The sequence below is a fragment of the Salmo trutta genome, chromosome 17, assembly GCF_901001165.1.
Source record: "Salmo trutta chromosome 17, fSalTru1.1, whole genome shotgun sequence".
In the NCBI taxonomy this organism is placed as follows: domain Eukaryota; kingdom Metazoa; phylum Chordata; class Actinopteri; order Salmoniformes; family Salmonidae; genus Salmo; species Salmo trutta.
Genome location: NC_042973.1, coordinates 13,770,085 through 13,796,902, shown reverse-complemented (window position 1 = coordinate 13,796,902; position 26,818 = coordinate 13,770,085). Strand labels below are relative to the sequence as shown.

Below are 26,818 nucleotides of genomic sequence, written 5' to 3'. Positions count from 1 at the left end.
TTGACAAGCAGGTGTCCACATACTTTTGGTCATGTAGTGTATACTCAATGGTTTCTCTGACGTGGCTCGACAGTGATCAATCTGCAGAGATATGTTAAGATTATAATTATAAAGTAAAAGTTGTGTTCTAAGGACTGTGTGTTGTAACAGTTTTATGGCAGCGAGTGTAACAGTTGTATTCTTAGGACAGTGTGTTGTAACAGCTTTATGGCAGCGAGTGTACTTCAAGTGAAAAGCTAGAACCTCGTTTTACCAGACAGGATACTGAATCTGTCAGAGATATTGACCAAAATGAGTTTGAGGTCCCATGCTCAAGGTACAGTACATATTGCAGCACTGCAGAAACTGGAGAGCTACTTCTTCTGAGAAAACTGACAGAAGTCAACAAATGCCGACAAAAGGGTCAAGTCAATTCTTTGTTTGTGTATTTTGCTCTTCCTTATTCGAATACAATTGCAGTTTAAAATATACCTCCAAACTCAAAACACAGCACAAAAGGGGGGAAACTGGGTGATATTGCATGCAGAGCAATCTTTCCCAACCCTGGTCAGTACACATTTTTATTGTAACCCTGGACAAGCACACCTGATTCAACTCATTGAGGGCTTGATGATTAGTTGACAAGTTGAACGAGGTGTGCTTAATAAAAATGTGTACTGATGGGGTACTGGAGGACCAGGGTTGGGGAACACTGCTGTAGAGCAGCAGAAACTGGAAATTCTTCTCTTTATCAATTCTTGTCTTCGTTGTTTTTTTGTTGTTGTTGAAAATGTAGGTCCCTTGTGCCCGTGTCCTAAGTGTATGATTGGTTGGGGATGTTTACGCTGAGCTGGTTGTGATTGGTCAACAGGCACATGGAGTGTCTGCCTCCAGCTCAACCGTTAGTCCTTTGCTCAGAAGGAAAGCTTCTTGCTTTGGCTCCCGCCCTAGGAAGTTCTTCAGCATCAGCTCAGCATCCTCCGAGCCTCCGGGCTTCAGGATAAAGTTTCTGTAGTCAAGCCCCACCTGGGAGAGACGGAAAAAGATCTCGGCATCAAACAGGAGGCCATTTTAGCCAAAAAACAATTACATTTCTGCCATGGTGAAATCATTTGGAGCTCAAAAACCAAAGTCAGATGACATGACTCCAGTCCTGGAGGGCTGCAGGCAGTCACTGCTCACTAGCATCAATAACCAATGACCCCTGATATAAATTACTAGATAATAGTTGAAGATGGTCAAGTGTAAAAACAGCATTGTAAATAACTAGCTCAGCTGTGCCAACCTTTGGGTTCATGATGCCCTCCTGCTTGAAGCGGGCGTAGAACATGTCCATGGAGTAGACCTCGCTCCAGAGGTAACCGTAGTACTGGGCGTCATAACCACCTGCCAGGTGGCCAAACGTGGCAGGCATGTTGGTTCCTATGGGCACAATGGCAAAGAGAAAGGATTGTTTAAAAGCTGTGACAAGATGGCAAACATATCTGGGACCAGGCTACCAAACTACAGCTGTGATGGTGGTCTGGCTCATTGGTTGAGGTAGTCTCTGACCTGAGGATGCGGGCACACCCAGGATCTCCTGGCATAGCCGGGCATACTCCTCGGCCGGGTCCAGGCCATTCTTGGTGTGGAGTGCCTGGTCCACCTTGGCCAGGACAATCTGACGCAGGTTAAACAGACCTGCATGGGAGGGAGAGAGTTAACACAACACACTGATACCTGTAAACCAGGTAGTTCATCAGGAGTCTGGTTGGTGACCACAGCCCAATAACCCAACCTCCAGCACTGGTGTACAACGTGTTAAGGGGTGTTCTATTAAGGAACCAGGGCATTTTTTCGTGGTGACCCACCCGTGTTGGCCAGCCGGGACTTCATGAGTTTGTCCAGCAGGTCGTCAGGGATAGGGGCGCCCGTCTTGTAGTGTTTAGACATGCGCTGCAGGGGCTCTTTCTCCCACACCCAGTTCTCCAGCATCTGGGAGGGCGCCTCCACAAAGTCCCGCTCCACGTGAGTCCCGCTGAACATGGCAAAGTCCGCCTGGTAGCAGCAGAGACAGAAGAAAGACGGGTATCTGTTAATAAACTAATCCTGAGGTGTAGTAGGTTTTAGTAGTTCATATCAGTCTGAATACAAAATATAATGTATGTATAATATGAAATATATATTTTAGATTGAATGATCAGAGGACAATGCCCTCTCGGGCATTAAAGTGACTTGTAAGAAGTCCTTGCTTACAAAGTCTTTCAGGTGGAGTGTCTGACAGGAAATTAACAGCCAGAGTGGGAAATATATTAACCATCACACTAAAATTCCTTTCTTCAGACGAACATTAATTTCAGTGCACAGGAACAGAACAATGCTGTATACTAGTAATGACACACACACCTGAGCGCAGAGCTGGTGCATGACATGGCCAAACTCGTGGAAGTAGGTCTCCACCTCGTCATGCTGCAGCAGGGAGGGGGCATCGGCCGTGGGCTTGCTGAAGTTGGCCACCATGGCTGCCACCGCCATTTGGCGGGTCCCGTCCGACAGCAGACAGCCGGGCTGCAGGCCGAAGCAGGCAGCGTGGCCGTACTTCCCCTCTCTGGGGGGGAGATAAACACCATCACCATGACTGGCAAAATCTGTTTTTTTATTTTATTGTCTCCCTCATTATGTTGATGAGAAAAGGTGAGCTCCTTCTCTATTTTGATTGTAGTTTAACTTCCTTTACAAAATGAAAACGTAACTCTGCAGAGCAATGAAATACAGATTTCTTTCCCTCCAAAAAAATGACAAAATCCTTATAAAAGATCGATATATCAAAACAACCGTACAAAACACAGTGCTTTGCTTTTCATGTATTGATGTGAATATTGATGTGTATATTGTATATTGATGTGTATAGTGTTTGATGTGTATACAGGGGGCACATGTTAAAGAGAACTTGGTCTCAGCATGATTCCCTGTTAAAATAAAGGCTAAATCAAATAAAATAGTAAACCAAAGGCGGCCATCTTTAAAATCATTTTCTATCTCCTCCGCTTTCCTCCGACTCACCTTGGGAAGAGGTCCAGGTAGAACTGGCCTACCATCGTGCCCGAGGTGCGGTCCTTGACGCAGTAGAGGGTGACGTCGTCGTGCCAAACTGGGGCGCCCTCCACCAGATCGAAGGTGAGATTGAGCAGCTCCTGGTAGATGTCCAACAGGCCCCGGGTCACCACCTCCATCGGGAAGTACTCTTTCAGCTGGTTCTGGTCCACCGCGTACTGGGTCTCCTCCACCTAAAGGGGGGCAGAGCAGAGGAAATAGATTTAATTAAACACTTCAAAACTGTATTTATACCCTCAGGGGCAAATATAAACCACACAGCCGACAGGGTCAGCTCTACCGCCGCTGTAAAAAAATAGATGCTTTTATTATCACAGTATATTTTTTGTTTACGTAAACACACACAAGTTTGGACACATCTACTCATTCAAGGGTTTTCTTTATTTTTACTATTTTCTACATTTTAGAATAATAGTGAAGACATCAAAACTATGAAATAACACACATGGAATCATTTAATAACCCAAAAAGTGTTAAACATATCAAAACATATTTTAGACTCTTCAAAGAAGCCACCCTTTGCCTTGATGACAGCTTAAGACACTCAGTCACCTGGAATGCATTTTAATTAACAGGTGTGCCTTGTTAAAAGCTCATTTGTAGAATTTCTTTCCTTCTTAATGCGTTTGAGCCAATTAGTTGTGTTGTGACAAGGTAGGGGTGGTATACATAAGATAGCCCTATTTGGTAAAAGACCAAGTCCATATTACAGCAAGAACAGCTCAAATAAGCAAAGAGAAACGACAGTCCATCATTACATTAAGATATGAAGGTCAGTCAATCCAGAACACTTCAAGAACTTTGAAAGTTTCTTCAAGTGCAGTCGCAAAAACCATCAAGCGCTGTGATGAAACTGGCTCTCATGAGGACCGCCACAGGAAATGAAGACCCAGAGTTACCTCTGCTGCAGAGGATGAGTTCATTAGAGTTAACTGCACCTCAGATTGCAGACCAAATAAATGTTTCACGGAGTTCAAGTAACAGACACATCTCAACATCAACTGTTCAGAAGAGACTGCGGGAATTAGGCATTCATGGTCAAATTGCTGCAAAGAAACCACTACTAAAGGACATCAATAAGAAGAAGAGACTTACTTGGGCTAAGAAACATGAACAATGTACATTAGACCGGTGGAAATCTGTCCTTTGGTCTGATGAGTCCAAATTTGAGATGTCTTTGTGAGACGCGAAGTAGGTGAACGGATGATCTCCGCATGTGTGGTTTCCACCGTGAAGCATGGAGGAGGTGGTGTGATGGTGCTTTGCTGGTGGCACTGTCAGTGATTTATTTAGAATTCAAAGCACACTTAACCAGCATGGCTACCACAGCATTCTGCAGCGATATGCTATCCAAACTGATATGCGCTTATTGGGACTATCATTTGTTTTTCAACAGGACAATGACCCAACACACCTCCAGGCTGTGTAAGGGCTATTTGACCAAGAAGGAGAGTGATGGAGTGCTGCATCAGATGACCTGGCCTCCAGAATCACCCGACCTCAACCCAATTTAGATGGTTTGGGATGAGTTGGACAGCAAAGTGAAGGAAAAGCAGCCAACAAGTGCTCAGAATATGTGGGAACTCCTTCAAGACTGTTGGAAAAGCATTCCTCATGAAGCTGGTTGAGAGAATGCAAAGGGTGTGCAAAGCTGAAATCAAGGCAAAGGGTGGCTACTCTGCAGAATGTAAAATGTACAGTCGTGGCCAAAAGTTTTGAGAATGACACAAATATTAATTTTCACAAAGTCTGCTGCCTCAGTTTGTATGATGGCAATTTGCATATACCCCAGAATGTTATGAAGAGTGATCAGATGAATTGCAATTAATTGCAAAGTCCCTCTTTGCCATGCAAATGAACTGAATCCCCCAAAAACATTTCCACTGCATTTCAGCCCTGCCACAAAAGGACCAGCTGACATGTCAGTGATTCTCTCGTTAACACAGGTGTGAGTGTTGGCGAGGACAAGGCTGGAGATCACTCTATCATGCTGATTGAGTTTGAATAACAGACTGGAAGCTTCAAAAGGAGGGTGGTGCTTGGAATCATTGTTCTTCCTCTGTCAAGCATGGTTACCTGCAAGGAAACACGTGCCATCATCATTGCTTTGCACAAAAAGGGCTTCACAGGCAAGGATATTGCTGCCAGTAAGATTGCACCTAAATCAACCATTTATCGGATCCTCAAGAACTTCAAGGAGAGCGGTTCAATTGTTGTGAAGAAGGCTTCAGGGCGCCCAAGAAAGTCCAGCAAGCGCCAGGACTGTCTCCTAAAGTTGATTCAGCTGCAGGATTGGGGCACCACCAGTACAGAGCTTGGTCAGGAATGGCAGCAGGCAGGTGTGAGTGCATCTGCACGCACAGTGAGGCAAAGACTTTTGGAGGATGGCCTGGTGTCAAAAAGGGCAGCAAAGAAGCCACTTCTCTCCAGGAAAAACATCAGGGAGAGACTGATATTCTGCAAAAGGTACTGGGATCGGACTGCTGAGGACTGGGGTAAAGTCATTTTCTCTGATGAATCCCCTTTCCGATTGTTTGGGGCATCCGGAAAAAAGCTTGTCCGGAGAAGACAAGGTGAGCGCTACCATCAGTCCTGTGTCATGCCAACAGTAAAGCATCCTGAGACCATTCATGTGTGGGGTTGCTTCTCAGCCAAGGGAGTGGGCTCACTCACAATTTTGCCTAAGAACACGACCATGAATAAAAAATGATACCAACACATCCCCCGAGAGCAACTTCTCCCAACCATCCAGGAACAGTTTGGTGACGAACAATGTCTTTTCCAGCATGATGGAGCACCTTGCCATAAGGCTCATAACTAAGTGGCTCTGGGAACAAAACATCGATATTTTGGGTCCATGGCCAGGAAACTCCCCAGACCTTAATCCCATTGAAAATTTGTGGTCAATCCTCAAGAGGCGGGTGGACAAACAAAAACTCACAAATTCTGACAAACTCCAAGCATTGATTATGCAAGAATGGGCTGCCATCAGTCAGGATGTGGCCCAGAAGTTCATTGACAGCATGCCAGGGCGGATTGCAGAGGTCTTGAAAAAGAAGGGTCAACACTGCAAATATTGACTCTGCATCAATGTAATTGTCAATAAAAGCCTTTGACACTTATGAAATGCTTGTATCAATGTAATTGTCAATAAAAGCCTTTGACACTTATGAAATGCTTGTAATTATACTTCAGTATTCTATAGTAACATCTGACAAAAATATCTAAAGACACTGAAGCAGCAAACTTTGTGGAAATTAATATTTGTGTCATTCTCAAAACTTTTGGCCACGACTGTATTTTGATTTGTTTAACACTTGCTGGGTTATTACATGATTCCAAATGTTTTATTTAATAGTTTTGATGTCTTTACTATTCTTCTACAATGTAGAAAACAGTAAAAAAGTAAAAATAAAGAAAAAACCTTGAATGAGTACGTGTATGCAAACTTTTGACTCGTACTGTGTGTGTGTATATATGGTGTAGCAATTATTTAATAGTTTCAAGTTTTATTAGTCATATGTAGGGGATACACATGGTTCCTTCTCGACAATGCAACAATAAGAAATAATAAAAAATAAGAATAGGAACATAAAGTAAAATGGCTCAGTAGAATATAATAAACATTTTAGCATAATACAGGAAGGCACAATTTATAGTACAATATTTACACAGGGGATTGGGGGGGGGAAATACAACAGAACAATAATCTTTGCATCCTGCAACTCTGATATCATCCCACACCGATGTATCGATGTGTTAAATAAATCGCTGTTGGGTCACTGAGCATAACAGAGTTGTAGACATTTGTCTTTTTCCCCCTCTGCCCTACCTGGGTCATGAAGTAGCGCGTGTCCCAGGCTTGCAGCTCGCCATTGAAAGGCAGGCTCCTCTTCTGGCACTCCTTCTCCTTCAGCGCGAGGATGACCTTGCGCTCCTCCTCCCCCAGGGGCTTCAGCTTACGGGCCAGCTCCTCTGGAAAATAGAAACATTACCTTATTGTCAAAGGTACACAAAGGATATGTGTATTCTCCGAAAGACAGACAGAGACGTTGGAGCAGAGCGGTGGTAACTAGTGTGTGTTTATTGTTTTTTGCAATGTGAAACATTGTGTTGTAGCAGTTGTGTTTGTTAATGCATAGTTGAGTGTGAGCAGTGCCCTCAAAAAATACAATATGACATCAATACTTTGACTAAAATGGAACAGGGTGGTTACGGCCACTGGGGTCAGGGGGGTTTAGTGAGGCAGCTGCAGCACACACACTTTTAAAAGTTTTATTGTCACATACACCGGATAGGTGCAGTGAAATGTGTTGTTTTACAGGGTCAGCCAGAGCAGTACAGTGCCACTGGAGCAACTTAGGGTTAATTATTACATATTTTTCACGTTGTCGGCACAGGTATTCAAATCTGTGACCTTTCGGTTAGTGGCGCAACGCTCTAACCCTTAGGCTACCTGCCTTCCCAATACTTTGTTTCTGATAGAACTGACAGCAGCCTCTGCAACTAACAATAGTAAACTACAAGCAACTAGCCAAATTGTACACTGGTCAATTGAAAATGGAACCACGGACTATAACAACCTTTCAGTGAGTTGTACGAACTCCTTTCCCAACCCCTCCCATCTCGACCCACCTAGGAAGCCGGCCACCTTCTTGCCAGACTTGGCCATGTTCATCTCCAGGACAAAGTCAGTGTGGGTGGTGAAGCCCAGCAGGGAGCTCTTCTGAGCCCTCAGCTGCACCAGCTCTTTCAGGATGGCAGAGTTTTCCTACACCAGGAGAAAATTACAGAGGTTGGAATCTGAAATGAATTCGAGGGGACCATTTTTCAGGTTATACTTGGTGCTCAGTGAAAATAGAAAAATGTGGAGCTGAAACGCACCACCCCCAGCCTTTGTTGTCTATCATACATTTTGGCTGAAATAAACTTAATGGTACATTTCCGTGCAGCAGATTGACTTTATTTGAGGAGGCTCAGCAATTTTCTTGCTTCGAATACTTTCTCTGGCCATTGCCGTGTTTTTAAAAAATCATTACAGTAGGGTACCCAATTCTCTTTCAATACCGGATAGTATCTCTGTCTCACAGAGAACAGACAATGGCTCACCTCTTTGCAGCGAGAGTTGAAGGCCTCCTCCAGCTTCCTACGGGTCTCAGGGATGAAGCACTTCTTCATGGTGGGGAAGTAGTGAGGGTACTTGAGGGTGATCTTCAGCTTGTCCCCGTCCTTCTCCAGCGAGCTCAGGAAGTCCTCGGGCAGACCGCCTAAAGTGCATCGTCATACATGTCAGAAGTCATACTTCTGGATTTGCTTTCAATGATACAGGGCTTGTTGCTTCTTTTTTTAAGCAATTAAATTGGAAACCTGAAAACTGGACTAGAAACAGAGATACATTTCCTGAGTACAATTTACAGGTGTCCTTCCCCTGAATCAGTTATTGTTGAACTGCACAGCCACCGTCGGTGAAAGTGATATTTTTGGCATTCTTTTGACCGTGACTACTACAAATGAACAGGGACCGCTTTGATAGGTGTCTGACCAAAGATCAAAAAGCAGACCAAATCTATATCCTGTGAACTCACCCAGCTCCTCTCTGGTGAAAACCAGACTGGTGGTGTCCTCGTTCAGGTGTTTGTTGAAGTCAATGCACAGGTTGCTAAGCTTCTTCTTAATCCTTTTGACTTCCTGTTTTGAGATCGAAGTAAGACAATGGGTTGACAATGACCCTAATGATCAGAGGTAGAGATGGGTTCAAAAACTATTAGAAATAATTTCAGATACTTTAGCTGTGCTTGTCTGAAGCACTACAGGCAGGCTAAAGCAATCGCTCAGTATTGGAAAGATGGCAAATAGTATTTGAACCCAGGTCTGATCAGAGTATGAGCTTTGGAATTTAAAACCTTTTGGTAAAGTCCCTTACATCCTGTGTCTCTTTGGTCAGGTGGAGGCCGTTCCTTTGGCCCAGCTTGATCAGCCTCTCCATGTACCTCTTGGATTCATCAGTGAGCATGTCGGCGTCAACCTTCCCCTGTGAGAGGACGAAAAGCAGAACTCAGCTGATGACAATGATTCTGCACCCAGCTTTAAGTAGCCATAGGATAATTCTAAAGACAACATGATGAGGCAATAACAAGTGAAAACATACAGGCCTCACCTACTGAGATCCTATCGGTATATCTCAACAGGCCAAAGGGCGTTTTCCCCTTCTTTATTAGTCCTGATCCCCCAACAAAGTATTTATCAGCTGTACTGATCTGATGAAGTGGGCAGATGAAAGCACATCCACTGAATGTGTTTTCAGATCAGTTTTCATCAGTCAGACTGCAGATGAAGAATAAATAAACAATAAATAAAATGTTTTTCTTCCCCTTACTAGCTTGTACCTCAGAGATAACTACTTTATTGAGGAAAAATGTACTCACTATGACTGATATGTGGTTGTCCCACATATCTTAAGATGAATGCACTAACTGTAAGTCGCTCTGGATAAGAGCGTCTGCTAAATGACTAAATGTCAATGTAAAGAGATGAGGACAGGAAGCCACTTCAGACGATTGAGATGGACCTCCTTTATTGATCTCTTCCTCCTCACCTCCTTTATTGATCTCTTCCTCCTCACCTCTAGTGCCACGATCCTCTGGTAGACGTCCTCCCTCATGCTCATCTCCACGTCAAACTCGGACAGCTTCTTGTCAGCGTCGGTGCTGGCCGTGCGTACGTCCTTGGAGGAGGACACGTGCTGGGGGAAGTCCAGCATATTGCGCTCAACTGGAATAACATGTCAAAATGCAAGAGTGAGCAGGTATTATGAGTGTCATTTTCTTTGCAAGTGATTTTTATTATTATTTAAAACAGGGGATCCCCCTGAGACCAAGGTATCTTTATTATTTAAACAGGGAGTTCTGCACACAATAATACAAATTCACAATTCCAATGCAATAAAAACATGCAACATTTAAAAGCAATTTAAGAAAAGTAACTTACAAAACACGACCATGAAAAAAACATTCCTCACTAATAAAGTAATCAACTGCATCATGATGCACTGTATCATGACGATGATTATATTTTGGCCTTTTTCAGTGCTCAAAGTGCTTTCGTACCGAAAGAGTAGGACTCACCTCATCCTTTACCAATGTGTAGCACCCACCTGTAGTTTATAAATCCAGTCTAATGTGACAATTTTCAGCTTGAAACATAAGCTCAGGTTTTGGGGAATGTGCATTGTGATGAAACAGTTAATAAAAGGCCTAAAATGATGAGAGGCAGGATAGTGATAATAAAAACATGCTCTTTTGTACATTTTGTATGAGATATTTTGCTACATCGGGTTTATAAAAGGCTACAACTGCCTGATGTAACATGTACAGCCCAGTGTCCACTGCCTGTGCCCTGGTTTCAAAACAATGCCAAAAACACTATTGTGGTGAGCATAGGCTGGTCAGCTAGTCTTTATGTAAAAAGTGCTGATTTGTCTATAACATTGCATACCTCTTTCCTGCCAACTCAGACTTTTCCCCATCGCTTACAATGGCAGTGGAGTAGATGCTAGGTGTGGTTGCTATGAACTGAACTGCTGGACTGAATTGATTATATATCTTTAGTTTTGTTTTTGTGAAACCTGCCCATCAGCTACCAACAAAGTGCATGGACTTGTTCTTTGCCCTCTTTACACAAGTATATGGTTCTACTGAACAAATGCACCAATTATGTATCAACCTATTTTTACATTTTATTTACGGTAACTAGGCAAGTCAGTTAAGAACAAATTCTTAATTACAATGACGGCCTACCGGGGAACAGTGGGTTAACTGCCTAGTTCAGGGGCAGTTACTGGCCCAATGCTCTAACCACTAGGCTACCTGCCGCCCCAAACCTATAGGTTCGTAAATAGAGGCAATTATAGGGGAAACCTGTTGGGAAGCACTTGTCAAGTCACATACACTCAATATCCCTCCTACCATCTAATTATTTCCTTGATGGCAGACGACTCTTTAAATAACTGGAGAGGTTGACACCATATTTCCACCGTACTGCTGTAACCTTAATTCAGTCATTTCAATTCACTGTCACAATAGAGGAAAGGGGTTAAAGAAAGGTGTCTTTTTGGAGTATGAGTCTCACCCACCTGTGTACTCCACCTCTACATCAGCGAGGGATTTCAGGGTGTTCTCATAGGAAACACTGGCCAGGTCCAGGGCCCCAACACAGTCATACACCTTTTTGGTCTTGTCAATAAGCTCATCTGAGAGCTGATGGATTTGCTCGGGGGTCAGGTCCCAGCGCAGGCGGTTGTCAGCACACACTCGCGCACCACTGCCAGACGCCAACTCTCCTGTGGGTGAAATAAGGAATGGTCATGGAAAAGGCCTAACTGCTGAACTGTGAGGAAATGTAGAGGTTATAAGGAAATAGCTTTTCTTCACTATGGCGGCATTTGCTATGAACCATGCCTAGTTTCAGCATCAGCACTGCTCAAGTGGTCAGAAGATAACGTGGCTGATGTACGGTCAACACTACTGTGACCGTTTTTACACCCCATAAAAATACTAGCTAGCAACAGTTCAGTGCTGCCCTTAAAACACTAGCAACCAATTGGCAGTATGCAAATGACAACCCGTGATCGTAGTAATAGTGTTGACATTTCTACTATTTAATCTATGGAAACTATGTGGATGTGCATTGTAGTAGCTAATCCAGTGATACTTTGGGGTTCAACACTGATTATCTAAGACAATTAGCTAACGCTAGCTAACTATCGTTTAATTAAATTAGGCGGTTGTCATCCTCCCTACTGAAATATATATCTAGCTAGCAAATGTAAGAGAGCATTGTCAGTACTGCTTACTTTGTACTTTACAAATATTGTAACATTTGGAAGGTTCATTATCAAAACGCGCCAGTGGGATTCTTGCCAACTTGTAATCACGCCTGGCTTTTGATCTAGTTGGCTAGGTAGCTAACTGAATGGGACGGATGCATGCTGTACTGTAACTAGCTAAATAACAATAGTGTTCGTGCGTGGCTAAGCTGGTTATTTAGCTAGATGCGATGAACCTGCAGAGATGTGCTTGCTTACTACAAACAACATTTTAATAGCATGCAATACATTTTCTGTTAAATAAGGTTAACGTTAGCTAACTAACGTTAAAGCGTTAGTATTCAGAAAGCGTTATCAAGTCCAGCACAGACTGACGATCGAATATGCAAAACGTTGAGTTTATTCATTTGATAATGAAGTGTTACAAAATACCCAATGTAATATTAATGAATTTCGTAAAGACTCACCTGTCGGTGCCATATTTCAGAAATCTGAGAAGCAACGTTCGTGGTGAGTTTTACAGCCTGTGGTTGACGATGCCAATTCAGCGATTAGGGGTTTTGACCACTGATGTTTCCCTTAGTTACCACAGCCACAAAGTCAAAATTGGGGGCACGCACACTGACGTAAGGACGCATGCTTCAGCATACGCAGATATGACGCGTCACACATGCGACGACAATCGACACATTATTTTTCTCCATCACCACCAGCAAACGTTACTGCAAGGAACATCTGAAGCAAAGGCAACTGGTAAGAATAATTATTGCTAGTTAACACATTTGTATATATGTTATATTGTGTGGCATAGCTGAATGTTCTTTAAACCACATAGCTATCTGTCAGTTGAGTAAATCGGGGTTAAGTGCTCAGAAAGCCATGTTATTGCCGTCATGTCAGTAATGCTAAGCTAGAAAGCTACAATCAAGATACTAGTTAGCCCTAGTTAAGCTATCCACGTAAGTTTAACCAGCACCCTACACGTAAACAAAATTAGCTCGTCTGTTAATGTGGCAATACACTGGGTGCTTTCACATGGTAGGCCAACTGCTAGCTGTGTTAGCATTAGCTAGCAGCCGACCATAAGCAACTTACTAGAACATTCTAGTTAGCTAGCAACGTCACCTGCCAAGTATACTAGCTAGCTTGTTAGTATGTTTTTATTAGCCTAGGATTAAGAAACGAAACGAAACTATCTAGTCACTAGCGGACTAAACTCCACGGTGAACTTCAGTCCGCTATCGAAACAGATGGTAATGTATAGGCTTTTTTTATGTAGCTATAATAGAAATGTAGGAGACAATTCATCCCAACCAGTTGCCAGTTATTTACAGTGGGTGTTTTTTTTTTTTGTACTTACATCTCATTAACTTTCTTCTTCAGGGTCCCTCGCAATACACATTCTACTGAGAGGTTTGGACCTCAATCTAAAATGACAGACACAAAGCGTCTTGCCATCTCCATCATTCAGTTTCTTCATGATCAACTGGGCTCTGGGAGTCTATCGTCAGATGCTCAGGAAAGTTTAGAAGGTAAATTGGAGTAAGGAAGCCAAGACTCGAGGAGATGGGTTCTCAGCCTATGTTGGACGATGGCCAAGGACTCAACTGTGTCCAGTTAGTGTCATTGCCATTCCTCAACATCTGATTATTTTCCAGTTGCAGTCCAATGCCTGGAGACTGCCTTCGAGGTCTCGACCGATGACCAGACCCTATCTGTCACTCAAACATTACCAGAGATTTTTGCCTCCGCGACACAGAAGGTATACTCAAAAGACATCCACTTAATATGAAGGTGATTGTGGCCAATAGGCCTTTGTCTCAGATGTGTTGACTGTCTGTTGCAGCATCCAGACACCTCCCAGGGGAAAATAAACACAGCCACAGATTCCCCTACTGAGGAGGAAGTAGCAGAGGCAGAGAGACTCAAAACTGACGGTAGGACCTCCCCGTAATAGTTTGTGCATTACTCAGTCTTCACGATCAGCTTTAGTATTTTATTAGGATCCCCATTAGCTACTGCTAAAGCAGCAGCTACTCTTCCCGGGGTCCACATAAAACATGAAATTACGGAACATTAATAGACAAGAACAGCTCAAGGACAGAACTACATTCTTTAAAATAAGATTGTATGAAAATGTGCACTTGTGCCTTGGCATTCCATGCATTGTGTACTCATAATCATCATCAATGCTAACAGCAGTAATTACTGCAGTAATTCATTTTTCCCATACATGCGCTAGTGCAACAAATGCTTTCTCTAAGCCGGCCCTGATATCCTTATCTCACAGCTCCAGTGTTCTGTCACAACACAGCTCCAGTGTTCTGTCAAAACACCAGAAAGAATCTCACATCAGGGGGGGGGGGGGACAGAAACAATCCCTGTCCTTATACCTTTAGCAGTCTGACTCCAATATTATCAACAGATATGAACATTTGAGTCTAACATCCTCAATTTAGTACAAACACACTTGCAGAATCATGTGTTTACCATCTGTGTCCTTCCGTCTGTCGTCAGTGCTAAGCATAATCATGTGATGCAAAGATGCTATTGAATGTTAACACAACACAGGAAAATGTGAAGTTCAGTCAAAGTAATTTAATCCTGCTCAGTTCCCCTGATGTGAACAGATCCACATACCATACGGAATGTTGCGCTCCCTCTAAAGTTCCCATGACGTGAACTTAGCTCTCTTCAAATCTAAGGTAATGAGCTGTTTGTAGGCCTATAATATTTGTATTTTCTTTATGGCAGGCAATGATCAAATGAAGGTTGAGAAATTTGGGGCAGCTGTGGAATTCTACTCAAAGGCTATTGCCATAAACCCCCAGAATGCAGTTTACTACTGCAACAGGTATTGACCAACAAACTCCTGAACTTGGAGGACACTGACAATTAGTCACACATTGTGTATGTCCAAATGCACATTTTGAGGATTTTCACACGTATGCAGCTTTAGTCAAGCAATAAATTAATTTACGCTTTTGTTTTTATGTGAATTACAGCTAATTGTATGGAATTGTTTTTGCTAGGGCTGCTGCATACAGTAAACTAGGCAACTATGCTGGAGCAGTTCAGGACTGTGAACTTGCCATTGGGATTGACCCAAACTACAGCAAAGCATATGGAAGAATGGGGTAGGTTAGACACTAGCGTTCAATATTACCGTGGACATGGGCCAGTGTGTTGCTGCTTTGTTATTGACTGATGATTGTGAACATGCATTGACTTCAAACGTCCCATGCTTCCAGGTTGGCTCTAGCCAGTTTAAACAAACACATAGAAGCTGTAGGTTATTACAAGAAAGCCCTAGAGTTGGACCCAGAGAACGACACCTACAAATCCAACCTGAAAATAGCAGAGCAGAAAATGGAGACTCCAAGCCCAGTAAGTTGGTAACATCTCAACCACAATGGAGAATACATATCACTTGTAATATCATTGTTGATCATGTTATTATTCTTTTTTCTTCAGACAGGAGGAATGGGAGGAGTTGATCTGGCTGGCTTGCTCAGTAACCCTGGTTTCATGAACATGGTGAGTTCATGAAAGCTGAAATGTATAACTTTTTGGGTGACCTGACCAAATACACAAAGTTATAGATCTGTCATTTTCATTGAAAGCAAGTCTAAGAAGCAGTAGATATGTTATGTGTGCTATTTCTGTGCTTCCCATTCTTACATTTAATTTTTGCATCTTTTACTTTAGGTTTTGTACACAAGCTAAAAAATACAAGATTTTTGGTTATGGAAAATATATATTTCACAGCGGTTTAGATGGTACAATGATTCTCTACACTAGCTTGTTTTGTCACACAAACTGAAATTAGGCAAACACTTTTTTTTTTCTCTCTCTCCCCGCACCCATAAAATGGAGGTACGATTTCTGCATAGTGCACCTTTAACTAAAACTGGCCTTTTTCAAATGGAAAATACTAGGAACGACAAGAGAATGTTAATTGGCTAATGGCAAACAAGCTGCGTCAACCATAAACAAAAAGTACAGACATCATGCTTGTAAACCATTTTTATAGTGTTTTTAAAAGCCATATAAAGTGCATTCAGAAAGTATTCACACCCCTCAACTTTTTCCACATTTTGTTAGACAGAATTTAAAATGGATTAGATTGCGATATATCTTGTCACTGATCTATGCACAATAACCTTTTTATGTCAAAGTGGAATTCCATTTTTTTTTTTTTGTACAAATTAATTCATTAAATGAAAAGCTGAAATGTCTTGACAAAGTATTCAGCCCCTATGTTATGGCAAGACTAAATAAGGTCAGGAGTAAACATTTGCTTAACAAGTCACAGAAGTTGCATGGACTCACTCTGTGCAATAGTGTTTAACATGATTTTTGAATGACTACCTTATCTCTGTACCTCACACATACAATTATCTGTAAGGTCCCTCAGTCAAGCAGCTAATTTGAAACACTGATTTAACCACAAAGACCAGGGAGGTTTTCCAATGCCTCACAAAGAAGGGCACCTATTTATAGATGGGTAAAAAGCAGACATTAAATATCTCTTTGAGCATGGTGAAGTTATTAAATACACATTGGATGTCACTACAAAGATATGGTCGTCCTTCCTAACTCAGTTTTCAGAGAGGAAGGAAACTGCTCAGATTTCACCATGAGGCCAATGGTTACTTTAAAACAGTTAGAGTTCAATGGCAGTGATAGAACTGAGGATGGATCAACAACATTGTAGTTACTCCACAATACTAACCTAAATGACAGTGAAAAGAAGGAAGCCTGTACAGAAACATGCATCCTGTTTGCAACAAGGCACTAAAATAATGCTGCAATAAATGTGGTAAAGCAATTAGCTTTTTACCCAGAATACAAAGTGTTGTATTGGATTTGCCCCCAACATAACACATTACTGAGTACCACTCTCCATATTTTCAAGCATAGTGGTGGCTGCATCATGTTATGGGTGTGCTTGTCATCATGGTTCAGTTTGCTATCCACCAGACACTGGGGGATTAATTCACCTTTCAGCAGGACAATAACCTTAAAATGCAAGGTCAAATCTACACTGGAGTTGCTTATCAAGAAGACGGTGAATGCTCCTGAGTGGTCGAGTTAAAGTTTTAACTTAAATCTATGGCAAGACCTGAAAATGGTTGTCTAGCAATGATCAACAACCAATTTGACAGCCTGAATTAATTTTTTAAAGAATGATTGGCAAAAGTTGCACAATCCAGGTGTGGAAAGCTCTTAGACTTTACCCAGAAGACTCTCCGCTGTATTCACTGCCAAAGGCGCTTTTACAAAGTATTGACTCAGGGGTGTGAATACTAATGTCAATTAGATATTTTTGTATTTCATTTTCAATAAAGTGTTTGAAATTTCTAAAAACATGTTTTTAATGAGTTTCCCACTAGTAATTATTAGTTGGAGAGGCGTTCAACTGGATTCCCCCCCTCCCCCTGTCATATTTATGAGATGTCATGAATGCAGCATATGTAGAAAAGGTTTACTAAATTAGAAATCATATTGACGTTGTTATGGCTGCTTTGTCCTAGGCATCCGGTTTGATGAACAACCCACAAGTACAGCAACTGTAAGTTAACCATTAATTGTCTATCAAATACATTATTTTTTTTAGATGTAGCACAAGGACTTTGTAAATGCACTGAGATTCCACAATTAGTTGTGAAATGTAGGGCGCTTTTAAAGTGAATGCATGTAGACCACCTTGTCTGTATTGTACAGGATGTCGGGGATGATGTCAGGGGCTTACGGGCCAATGGGAGCTCCAGCAGCGCCTGGAGTAGGGCCTGGGTTAGCAGGTCCAGGGTTAGGAGCTGGACCAGGGTTAGGAGCTGGACCAGGGTTAGGAGCTGGACCAGGGTTAGGAGCTGGACCAGGGTTAGGAGCCGGACCGGCAGCAGGAGTTGGAGTAGGTGGAGCTGGTCCAGGTGACATCTCTGGTCTCATCCAAGCGTAAGTCTACCACCAGCTCTACTCACTCTGTGCCAAATATTACTTGTATATTATACCCGTGGCATCAGTGATAAAGACATGATGGCATTTTAATGTGAGTATTAATAAAATGCATTTTTGTGACTTGTACTTGGTAACTGCCATTCCATCACCTCGCTGTGTGTGTCCATGTCCATTTAGGGGCCAACAATTTGCGCAGCAAATGCAACAGCAGAACCCAGAGCTAATTGAACAGCTGAGGAGTCAAATTCACAGCCGGACACCTAGTGGTAGCAACGAAGAACAACCTTGACCCTCAGACGGGTAAGATTTAACGTTTTGAAATGGTTATGGGTTGGTCCATGTATCGTAGATTTGTACTGGGTTTTTGCAATGTGTTCTTTATTCCCCTTTACAAAGCGCATGTAGAGCTAATCATACAATTGTCTGCTCTCCCTTTTCTGACAGGGGAAGATTTGTGTGGAGAAGTAAAGACATGCTGTTTTTTTTATGATTTGTATTATCTCACAACTCCATGGACAAAAAGCTTTTCATCACTGAGCAATTATTGCATGTGTGCTCCCCCCCCCCCCCCCCCCTCTCTCCGTCTTTAAGGAAACTGATCAGCAAAACCTTGCGGGAATGATGAAATTTGATAAACCTGTTGTCAACAGATATCTAGTCCGAAGTGTCTGCAATGTCACAAGTGTAGCTCTTGGTTTAGCTGTTTAATGTTACTATTCCTTGCCAGTGAACTGTTGTCGGAACTGAATCCCCCCCCCCCCAGTGAACTAAATGCAGCTGCATCACTTGAGCTTTATCTTTTCAGGTACACAGAAACACCTTGAGATTATTATGCGATGATACAGTTTAGCAGTCATATCAATTTGAGAAGCATCTATTTGCACAAAGAAATACTGGTTGGCAGGGATGGTATCTAGAGTACTGTCAACATTTTGGGAATTTCAAATGAGCATATCAAATAGGACCTATTGGTGTCCTCCGTAATCCAGGAGTTGTTTAAGCATGATGCACTGTATTTGTTATTTTATAATGGGAATGTCAGTTTTTTTTTCTAACATGGGTGGCTGTCTGACGTTTTTGTTCACAATCTTTGATTAAATCATACTGATAAATTAGCCTAACATGTTTGCTTGATTTTTAAACCCATGTGTTATCTCAACTTAGGAAATTAATTGAAATTAAATTCCATTTAGAAAATATATTCATGAATTGAACATTTTATTTGACTTGATTGCATTGATATTGATGCATTTTGTACAAAACTAAACTCAGGAGTTTAAATTTACAGTAGAGAGACCTCTGTTTACAAAAGCACTTTCATCGAAACGGCATCACTTAGCTCATTGAAAGCTTTTGCTGCGTTCAAAACTCGTACATTTCCAACTTCAGTGTGTTCAAAACAACTGGGAACTTGTGTAAAAGAATGAGCCTTTGCTGGGAAAATCGTTTAATGGTCATCCAACTCGGAATTCCAAGTCGGAAACTTGGACTCTTTATACAACCAAAGATTATGGATATACTATCAAGATGCATGTCTCTCCGCCCTAACAATGGGTGGGGGGGCGCATTTCGTAATTATTTTTCTTCTCCAAATTCAACACTCATTGCTCTCCATAAAAATAAAGAAAACACCCCAAATAAAATAGGATTTTGAGAGTTCTTTGTCAGAGGCCATATTGTAGAATGGAAATGTTAAATGTACTGTAGATAATCATAAACAATCTTCTGGAATGATCTCAATTGTCTACAGTATGGGCTGGTTTCCCAGACTCAGATCACACCTAGGCTTAAGACGGGAGAGGATGGAAGAGAGTGAGTTGGAATATACAATATTTAGCTTGGGTACAAGCATGCTAGGGGTTGCGGGGAGGGCCTAGGGGTAGGCATGCCCAGGGGTCCTCAGCCACAGTCCAGGATCAGCAGCATGTCCAGGTAGGCTTGGGCCAGACACATCCGGGAGTTAGACATGGAAAACAAAATAAAGGGGTTAGTGGGAGCATGCTTAGGTGCATCAGATACCCAGTATAGTACACCAGATGAGACAAGCTGACCGTGGCCCCTATTGCAGCATAAACACTGGAGACTGGGACAGGGGTATCGAGAGACTGTGGCGCCGTGCAACAAGCCAGGGACTCAGCCCCCTGTAATAGTCAGTGGTATGGAATCCCAGTGGGGAGTCGACCAAGCAGAGACCGCAAGGATGGTTCATCAGTCCAGTACCTTGGGACCTGATGCCTCTCTGCTTGGGTCTCAGCATTAAGGAACTAGCGTCCTGTCCAGGAGGTATAGGCTACTAGTACATCAAACTGCCTTACGTGACAGAAACAGGAGAGGCTTCTGCCTATATGGGCCACACAGACAAGGATTATTTGTCCAAGGCTTAGCTACGTAATGTAATTTACTTGAATTTACAAGACTGAAATCAAGCCTGAGTCTCTCACATAAGAGGAGCTTTGTAGGAGAAATCCCTGTATCCATCTGTTTTCTTAAATATTGGAGGAACAAGAAGTCCTGCATCTTGTGGTTCTCTTCTGTTTTCCCTTTAACACATACCCTATTGCAAGTTTTCACGATGCGAGATATGAGAAGTTAAACAAATGACAAGTTAGAATAGCAGTTCATTTTTGTTAGCTTGATGGATAATCTAACATCGATTAACACACGTCAGTCTACTTATTGTAGCTATCTAACGTTAGTCAGAGTTAGCTAGTTTACTAACGACCTAGACTAATATCACTCCTTTGAACTCACCCTTCTGTCCAGACGCTTTATCATTTTTGTTTACAACAAATGTAGTCCTTGTCTTCTGTTTATAATGGTTCAGATTGTCTTCAAGAGTTTGTAGGCTAGTAAAATACTTCTACATCCGCGCAGACGGGACTATGACGTATCGTTTACAAAATCAATATCCCTTCTAGCCAGTTGTCTTGAAAGCATCTCCACCAATCAGAAACGTTTTCGTCATGTGAACAGGAAGTCTTACGGGGGAAAAAAGCTGTGAAAGGTCAGTGTAGAGGTATTTCATATTTCTCGTCAAAAAGCCCGATAGAAATTATTATGTACGTTTCAGCTGCTGGGAAAGCTTGCAACGTGACTCAAATTAATATTAATGATAACTAGCATCCACTTAAAGCTTTGTTTTGTGAATTGGTCGCTCCGATAATTTGCTAACGTTATGTTGACATGCGTGCTAGTTTGGCTAGAATAGCTATAAGGGTCTTCTCATAAACTAGGGTACCAGTGAGGATTTCCTACACTGGACAACTTTGTTACAGCTGTTGCTAAATCATTTATAACCTGCTTATTATTTTCATGTCATTACATTAAGATTTAAGGGGGTACATAGCTATATAACGTTATATTCAATCATATTCACGAGTTGATTTAAAACCGACGTTTAACCCATTATCATGGTTGGTGTCTTAAAACATTACTTTTCTGTCCTTGCATTTATGGCAGTGTAAATTGTACTTATATCAAATATTAAGCATGAATCAGTTAAATTAGACATTCAATTTGAACCCTGTAAGAATCCTGGCTATCGGAGTGTTTTTTTTTTTTGTATCGCGATCTCTCAAATGTTTCATGTGATTGTAAAATCGAATGCTTCTAACCGAAAGTCACTTTACCTTGATACTTAACCTAAATCCTTACTGTCATTAACATGGTTCTTCAACAATTTTGCATAATACTTGTCAGATTTGCATTTTGTTTAATTACGCGGTAATAGTCTATCCTATTTTACACGTCATCATTTGATCCAGGAAGGAATTTTCTGAATGACAATCAAGTGACGAACAGCTGTTGTGATGGTGCATACGATGCACCAGCAGACACAGCCTAAGTGCTTGAAATAATTAATATTATTAATTATAATTAATTTTTCTGGATATAATGACAAATGACATAGCCCAGTGGGCTTCTTCACAGCATGATCTGGTAATGAAATAACATGACAAATACATTTTGGTTTCCATGTTACAACTGCAATTTAAACAATAGGCCTACAAGGAGTTTGAAGTAGCCTACTTGAACTTTAATTTGGAGCTCAGAAATTTTTACATTTTACATTTACATTTTAGTAATTTAGCAGACGCTCTTATCCAGAGCGACTTACAGTAATGAATGCATACATTTCATACATTTTTTATTGTACTGGCCCCCCGTGGGAATCGAACCCACAACCCCGACGTTGCACACACCATGCTGGCGTTGCAAACACCATGCTCTACCAACTGAGCCACAGGGAAGAAATTGAAGTACTAGTATAGGCGCAGTGGCAATTTTAAATTTTAGCATGTACATTTTGGTGGGGCAACCCCCCCCCCACACACACACACACACACAAAAAGGGGGGTGCATGCCAGCAAAGCCACTACACAACACTAAACAATACATTGATTGCACTATAACAGTGGCAAGCAGGGCCTACATAAAGCTGTCCTAACAACAGAGATTTCTTTCCAGCACAATGGAGTGAATCCTTACCACCACTACACCTGGCTATCAGCAGAGCCTTGTCTGGCAGCGAAACAATTCATCCTGCCTTGTTTACTGCCTTTTTAAAAAACAGCTGATATGGCTGCCCATATCTCCCTGGCATATTACATAATTTATGCAGCAGCATATAAGACATTTTTGGACTCACCTTGTGCGCGGCAGTCCTTCAATTGCAAATGTTGTCATCAAAGAAAGAGAGATTTACAATTCTGAGTTGGATGACAAAGCGTATTTTCCCAGTCTGACTTCCCAGTTGCAATGCTTGCGGTTAGCCACTGTCACCGATTCCTTCCAAACAACTCATTGTTGAATTTGCGATGGCCAATGAGCACCGATACGTTTTATCTATAATTTGTCATTATTTCTCTTCATATGACAAGGATTAAAAAGGATTTGCCAGTAGATTGTCTACTTGATTTATGATGACTGCAAGCTTAGATTTTGAAAGTAAGATGTTGACATGATCAGTCCAATCAAAGCTACTGTAGATATGTGATTTGCCGTCATTTTATCTGTGGACAATGACCTTGAGCCTTCTTGGAAGGGCACTTCTAATCTAAGTCTATGGCTGGACCCAAAGGGCTCACGTGTTTTATATCTACCCTTACTAAAGGCGGGTGATGTAGTGTCCCCATGGTTGACAGAACACTGAGCCAATCAAAGTGCAATGCTCCTATTTTATGCTGGCCTGCCCCAGCACAAACAGCACCAAGTTCGGCTGAAACACCTGCATTTTGGAGCTGCCTGTTTTGTATGTGGCTTTATTAACTTATTTTTTTTACATTGATTGCAAACTGATATGTGACATGTATAAATTCCAAAAAAACATGCAGAACAGGCAAGCCCCCCCCCCCCCCCCCCCCCATTTACTTTTTTGCAAAAAATGTGGGTCTCCAAACAGGTGGGGATCTGGTTTTTGGTCGCTTAATCATGAAAATAGCGATGCTAAGATTCAAATGGTGAGATTAATTCTACCGCTATTCACAACCTTATTATGTGTGCCTGCAATATGGATTTTTGTCCATATTGCCCAGCTCTAAGTTATGCTTTGCAACATTCAAGATAGCTAGATGTGCAATCACAGCTGTTATCATGATGAATCAAACCAGTCAACAAGGTGGCCATATTAGCTTAGTTAAATGATAGCTAGCTAGCTGTTCTAGTTTCTGACTGACTGTCATGACAAATAAAGCTATAAAAGTTTACCTAGTTTGTTTGCACATCTTTGACATTTTTCTTTTTTCATTTGTTGCTCATGTCACAGCTGGAATTGTCTCTGGGACCAGGATGACGAGACTCTCTGTGACCTGACAGAGAAAAGGAGCAGAAGAGGCTTTGAGGGTTATGTGCCACTCATATTACTGAGCAATACCATATCTGGACATCATGGAGCTTGTAGTGGCCAAGGTCCTTTGCCTTCTGGGAGTGTTTGCCCTCATGTTGGCTGGGATTCTTGTCCCAGTGCGCCTGATGATGCAGGTGGACTATGAAAAAGCCCAAAACTACAGGAAGGCTCTTGCACTCTGCAATTCTTTTGGAGGTGGTGTATTTCTGGCCACTTGCTTCAATGCTCTTTTGCCAGCAGTAAGAAACAAGGTAGGTAGCCATGTCTTATCAAAAGGGAACCATGGGGCTCTCCCAGAAGCTTGGCTGATGTGTAAAACCCATGAATTCAGACAAAGAAGTGTAATGAAGTTCATACTGAAAAAGATGTTGCGTAAAGCTTACTTCATTATTCAATGTTTTTTTATTATTTTCACTGCATCAGGGATAGTGTACATAGACGCCTTGGCTTTACAGCTTTCTTCAGTGTGTGTAGGTCTTGAAAACATGGTATTTTGCAGAGTAAAATGTATTTTCAAATTATTTTTTTAATGATTATCTTTTTAATTATATTCCTACAATCTGTCGAAGCCGCAACCATTTTGCTGTTGTAGAATAGAAGCAGAACGTTTATATGCTGATGTTAATTTACTGAGTGTCTTTTCTTTAGCTGGACGAGGTCCTTAAGCTGGGGAATATAACCACAGACTACCCCCTGGCAGAGACCATGATGATGCTGGGCTTCTTCCTCACCGTCTTTGTGGAGCAGACAGTGCTCACCTTCAAGAAGGAGAAGCCATCTTTCATCAACCTGGAGACCTTTAACGCAGGGGTCTCCGAGGCTGGGAGTGACTCTGAGTACGACACTCCATTCATTTCTCCCACCCGGGGCTCCCCTGTGGGCCACCACCATGGGCATCACCACGGACACCTCAGCCCCACTGAGCTGGCAAGAGCTGGGCCTCTGCGGCTGGCCAGTCTGGTCCTGGCTCTCTCTGCCCATTCGGTGTTCGAGGGGCTGGCCCTGGGCCTCCAGGAGGATGGGGCCAAGCTGGGAAGCCTCTTCCTGGGGGTGGGCATCCACGAGACCCTGGCCGCCGTGGCTCTGGGGGTGAGTGTGGCCAAAGCTGCTTTGCCCATGAGGGATGCCATCAAACTGGGTGTGACGGTCAGCCTCATGATACCCATTGGCATCGGACTGGGCATGGGCATCAATAGTGCCCAGAACCTGGCAGGCAGTATTGCCTCTGTGGTGCTCCAAGGCCTGGCTGCTGGTACTTTCCTCTTTGTCACCTTCTTTGAGATCCTGTCTCGGGAGCTGGAGGATAAACATGACAGACTGCTAAAGGTGCTCTTTCTCATACTGGGCTATGGGGTACTAGCAGGCCTAATGTTCATCAAGTGGTGATGGACAGAAGAGGCCTTTGCACTGAGATGTCTATGAGTATCTTACTGGCCACACTTTGCATTGTGTGCACACCTGCACTACCACAGTAAACTTTTTTTGTTTTGATAAAGGGGTACAGTAAATCAAGTTTAATAGTTTTTGTTTCTTTGCATTTACACTGGGACATGTTTGCTTACTAAGTAAGGCTACGTTACTGTTTTAGTTTCTGCCATAGGGAATACTCCCATGTTCCTGCCATTGAGTAGCAATAGTAAAGTGAGTCACTTTGACAGTATACTTGTGCATGTGTTACCAGACACATGATTACATCTCATGTAGAGATATCAGGAAAAGTACTCCATCGCATTTCAAGTAAAGACACGGTTGTCTTATTGGCATTTTGCAAGACAAGTGAAGTGATAACCTACTTATAACATAAAGTTGTATAACTACTGTATCCCTAATCAAATATAAGAACCAGTTCCCTGGAAACCTTTTGAGTAGCCTGTTGTATGGTCCTGATATCTATCGTCCGAGATTAAATCCATGGTTTGCTTTTCAAGTTTTTATTGTATTTTAAACATTATACATTTTAACAGGGAGTCACATTGAGAACCATGTATCTTTTTATAAATGATGGGGTACAGGTTTTATGGGTAGTAGAAGGTCTATTATATTTAATATTTTGTTTTAATGATCATAAAGTATGGGAAGACCACTGTGGTCTCTACTGTACACTGTTGTCACTTTTGTGCTGTTTGCAAATAATGGGATCCCTGTGACTGAAACCTTCCGACTTGGAGCTCTTGTTTGTATTATGTGTTAGCTGTCTTTACCACAGTTCGCTATGACAGATCATTTTATACAGCTTCTTAGAGGAATTCTAATTTAGCCATTTTCAACTAAACACTACCATTTCAAACATTGCCCAGGAGTATCCTTGTTCGTTTCATATTTTTTTTACTTGTTTTTTCTTCTCCTAATGTGAATGTGTAGAACTTGTTTTGCAGAAGCCACTTACTGGAGGAAGCCTACAGATAAAGGTACATTTATCAAGTTCAGAACTTACTGCACTCCCTAAAATCTACATAAGATCAATTCAATTGTTGTTGGTCACATACACATATTTAGCAGATGTTATTGCGGGTGTAGCAAAATGCTTATGATTATATAAACATATAGTAGGCTAGGTCAGTTTGAATTTGTCCATGTCAATTTGTGCTTTTAGAGACTTTAAACAAAAGGAAACATTAATTGCTATTTTACTGCTGTATTCCAAAATAAATCGTACTGCTAAATTCTTCAGTGGCAACCAGATTTCCTTATATAATGAGCAGTGGAAATGCACATAAGTTATGACTTGTATTGCAACATGATAATGGTTTAATAAACGACTTTATGTTAGATAAAATAGCAATCCTTCAAGGAAAACTGTTTGCAATGTTAGGACAATTAACTATACCATGTTTTGGCAGTAAAAGTTTCCAGAAATTTGAATTTGATTTAATTTAGCACTAAAGAAAAACCTTACACACTCCTTGGCCAGAAAAGTCTTTGCCTTATCAGATGTTTTATAAACATCAGATGAACAGTTCTCCATTCCAGTTGGTGAACTGGCTACTGGCCAAAACCATTCTGTTCAATTTTGCATTTATATTTTTGTTCAGTGTATTTACATTCACAACTTCAATGACATGGCACTTTTCCAAGTAAGGAGATGTGAGGACTAGAATTGGCAGTACTACAGTAGT

The 26,818-nt window shown here is 41.8% G+C and overlaps 3 protein-coding genes and 1 non-coding gene across 6 annotated transcripts; 2 read left to right on the top strand and 2 right to left on the bottom strand.

Annotated features, from left to right (window-relative positions):
- Positions 1-403: 403 nt before the first annotated feature.
- On the bottom strand, positions 404-12,490 carry LOC115151639 (thimet oligopeptidase). The gene is made up of 14 exons (XM_029695741.1): positions 12,364-12,490; positions 11,204-11,410; positions 9,695-9,843; positions 8,996-9,103; positions 8,658-8,760; positions 8,182-8,339; positions 7,708-7,843; positions 6,905-7,047; positions 3,022-3,245; positions 2,365-2,566; positions 1,830-2,016; positions 1,531-1,659; positions 1,265-1,401; positions 404-1,005 (listed from the first exon to the last, which is right to left on the bottom strand). The coding sequence occupies exons 1-14, from the start codon at positions 12,374-12,376 to the stop codon at positions 844-846; spliced, it is 2,058 nt and encodes a 685-aa protein (XP_029551601.1). The 5' UTR covers positions 12,377-12,490; the 3' UTR covers positions 404-843.
- On the bottom strand, positions 8,488-8,613 carry LOC115152522 (small nucleolar RNA SNORA16B/SNORA16A family). The gene has a single exon (XR_003867523.1). It is a non-coding gene; the product is annotated as a small nucleolar RNA SNORA16B/SNORA16A family (small nucleolar RNA).
- A 64-nt stretch (positions 12,491-12,554) lies between the features above and the next one.
- On the top strand, positions 12,555-18,973 carry LOC115151640 (small glutamine-rich tetratricopeptide repeat-containing protein alpha). Its single transcript, XM_029695742.1, has 12 exons — positions 12,555-12,649; positions 13,280-13,428; positions 13,555-13,658; positions 13,743-13,833; positions 14,651-14,750; positions 14,929-15,033; positions 15,148-15,283; positions 15,371-15,433; positions 17,434-17,471; positions 17,624-17,854; positions 18,035-18,157; positions 18,302-18,973. Exons 2-11 carry the CDS (start codon positions 13,329-13,331, stop codon positions 18,144-18,146), a joined length of 1,080 nt encoding a protein of 359 aa, XP_029551602.1. The 5' UTR covers positions 12,555-12,649; positions 13,280-13,328; the 3' UTR covers positions 18,147-18,157; positions 18,302-18,973.
- A 1,822-nt stretch (positions 18,974-20,795) lies between these two features.
- On the top strand, positions 20,796-26,370 carry LOC115151641 (zinc transporter ZIP3-like). 3 transcript variants are annotated; one of them, XM_029695743.1, is made up of 3 exons: positions 20,796-20,861; positions 23,622-23,953; positions 24,351-26,370. In XM_029695743.1, exons 2-3 carry the CDS (start codon positions 23,744-23,746, stop codon positions 25,086-25,088), a joined length of 948 nt encoding a protein of 315 aa, XP_029551603.1. In that variant the 5' UTR covers positions 20,796-20,861; positions 23,622-23,743; the 3' UTR covers positions 25,089-26,370. The 3 variants fall into 3 exon arrangements, with proteins under 3 accessions (XP_029551603.1, XP_029551606.1, XP_029551604.1); XM_029695746.1 differs by lacking the exon at positions 20,796-20,861 and adding an exon at positions 22,864-23,108; XM_029695744.1 differs by lacking the exon at positions 20,796-20,861 and adding an exon at positions 23,258-23,316.
- Positions 26,371-26,818: the final 448 nt, after the last annotated feature.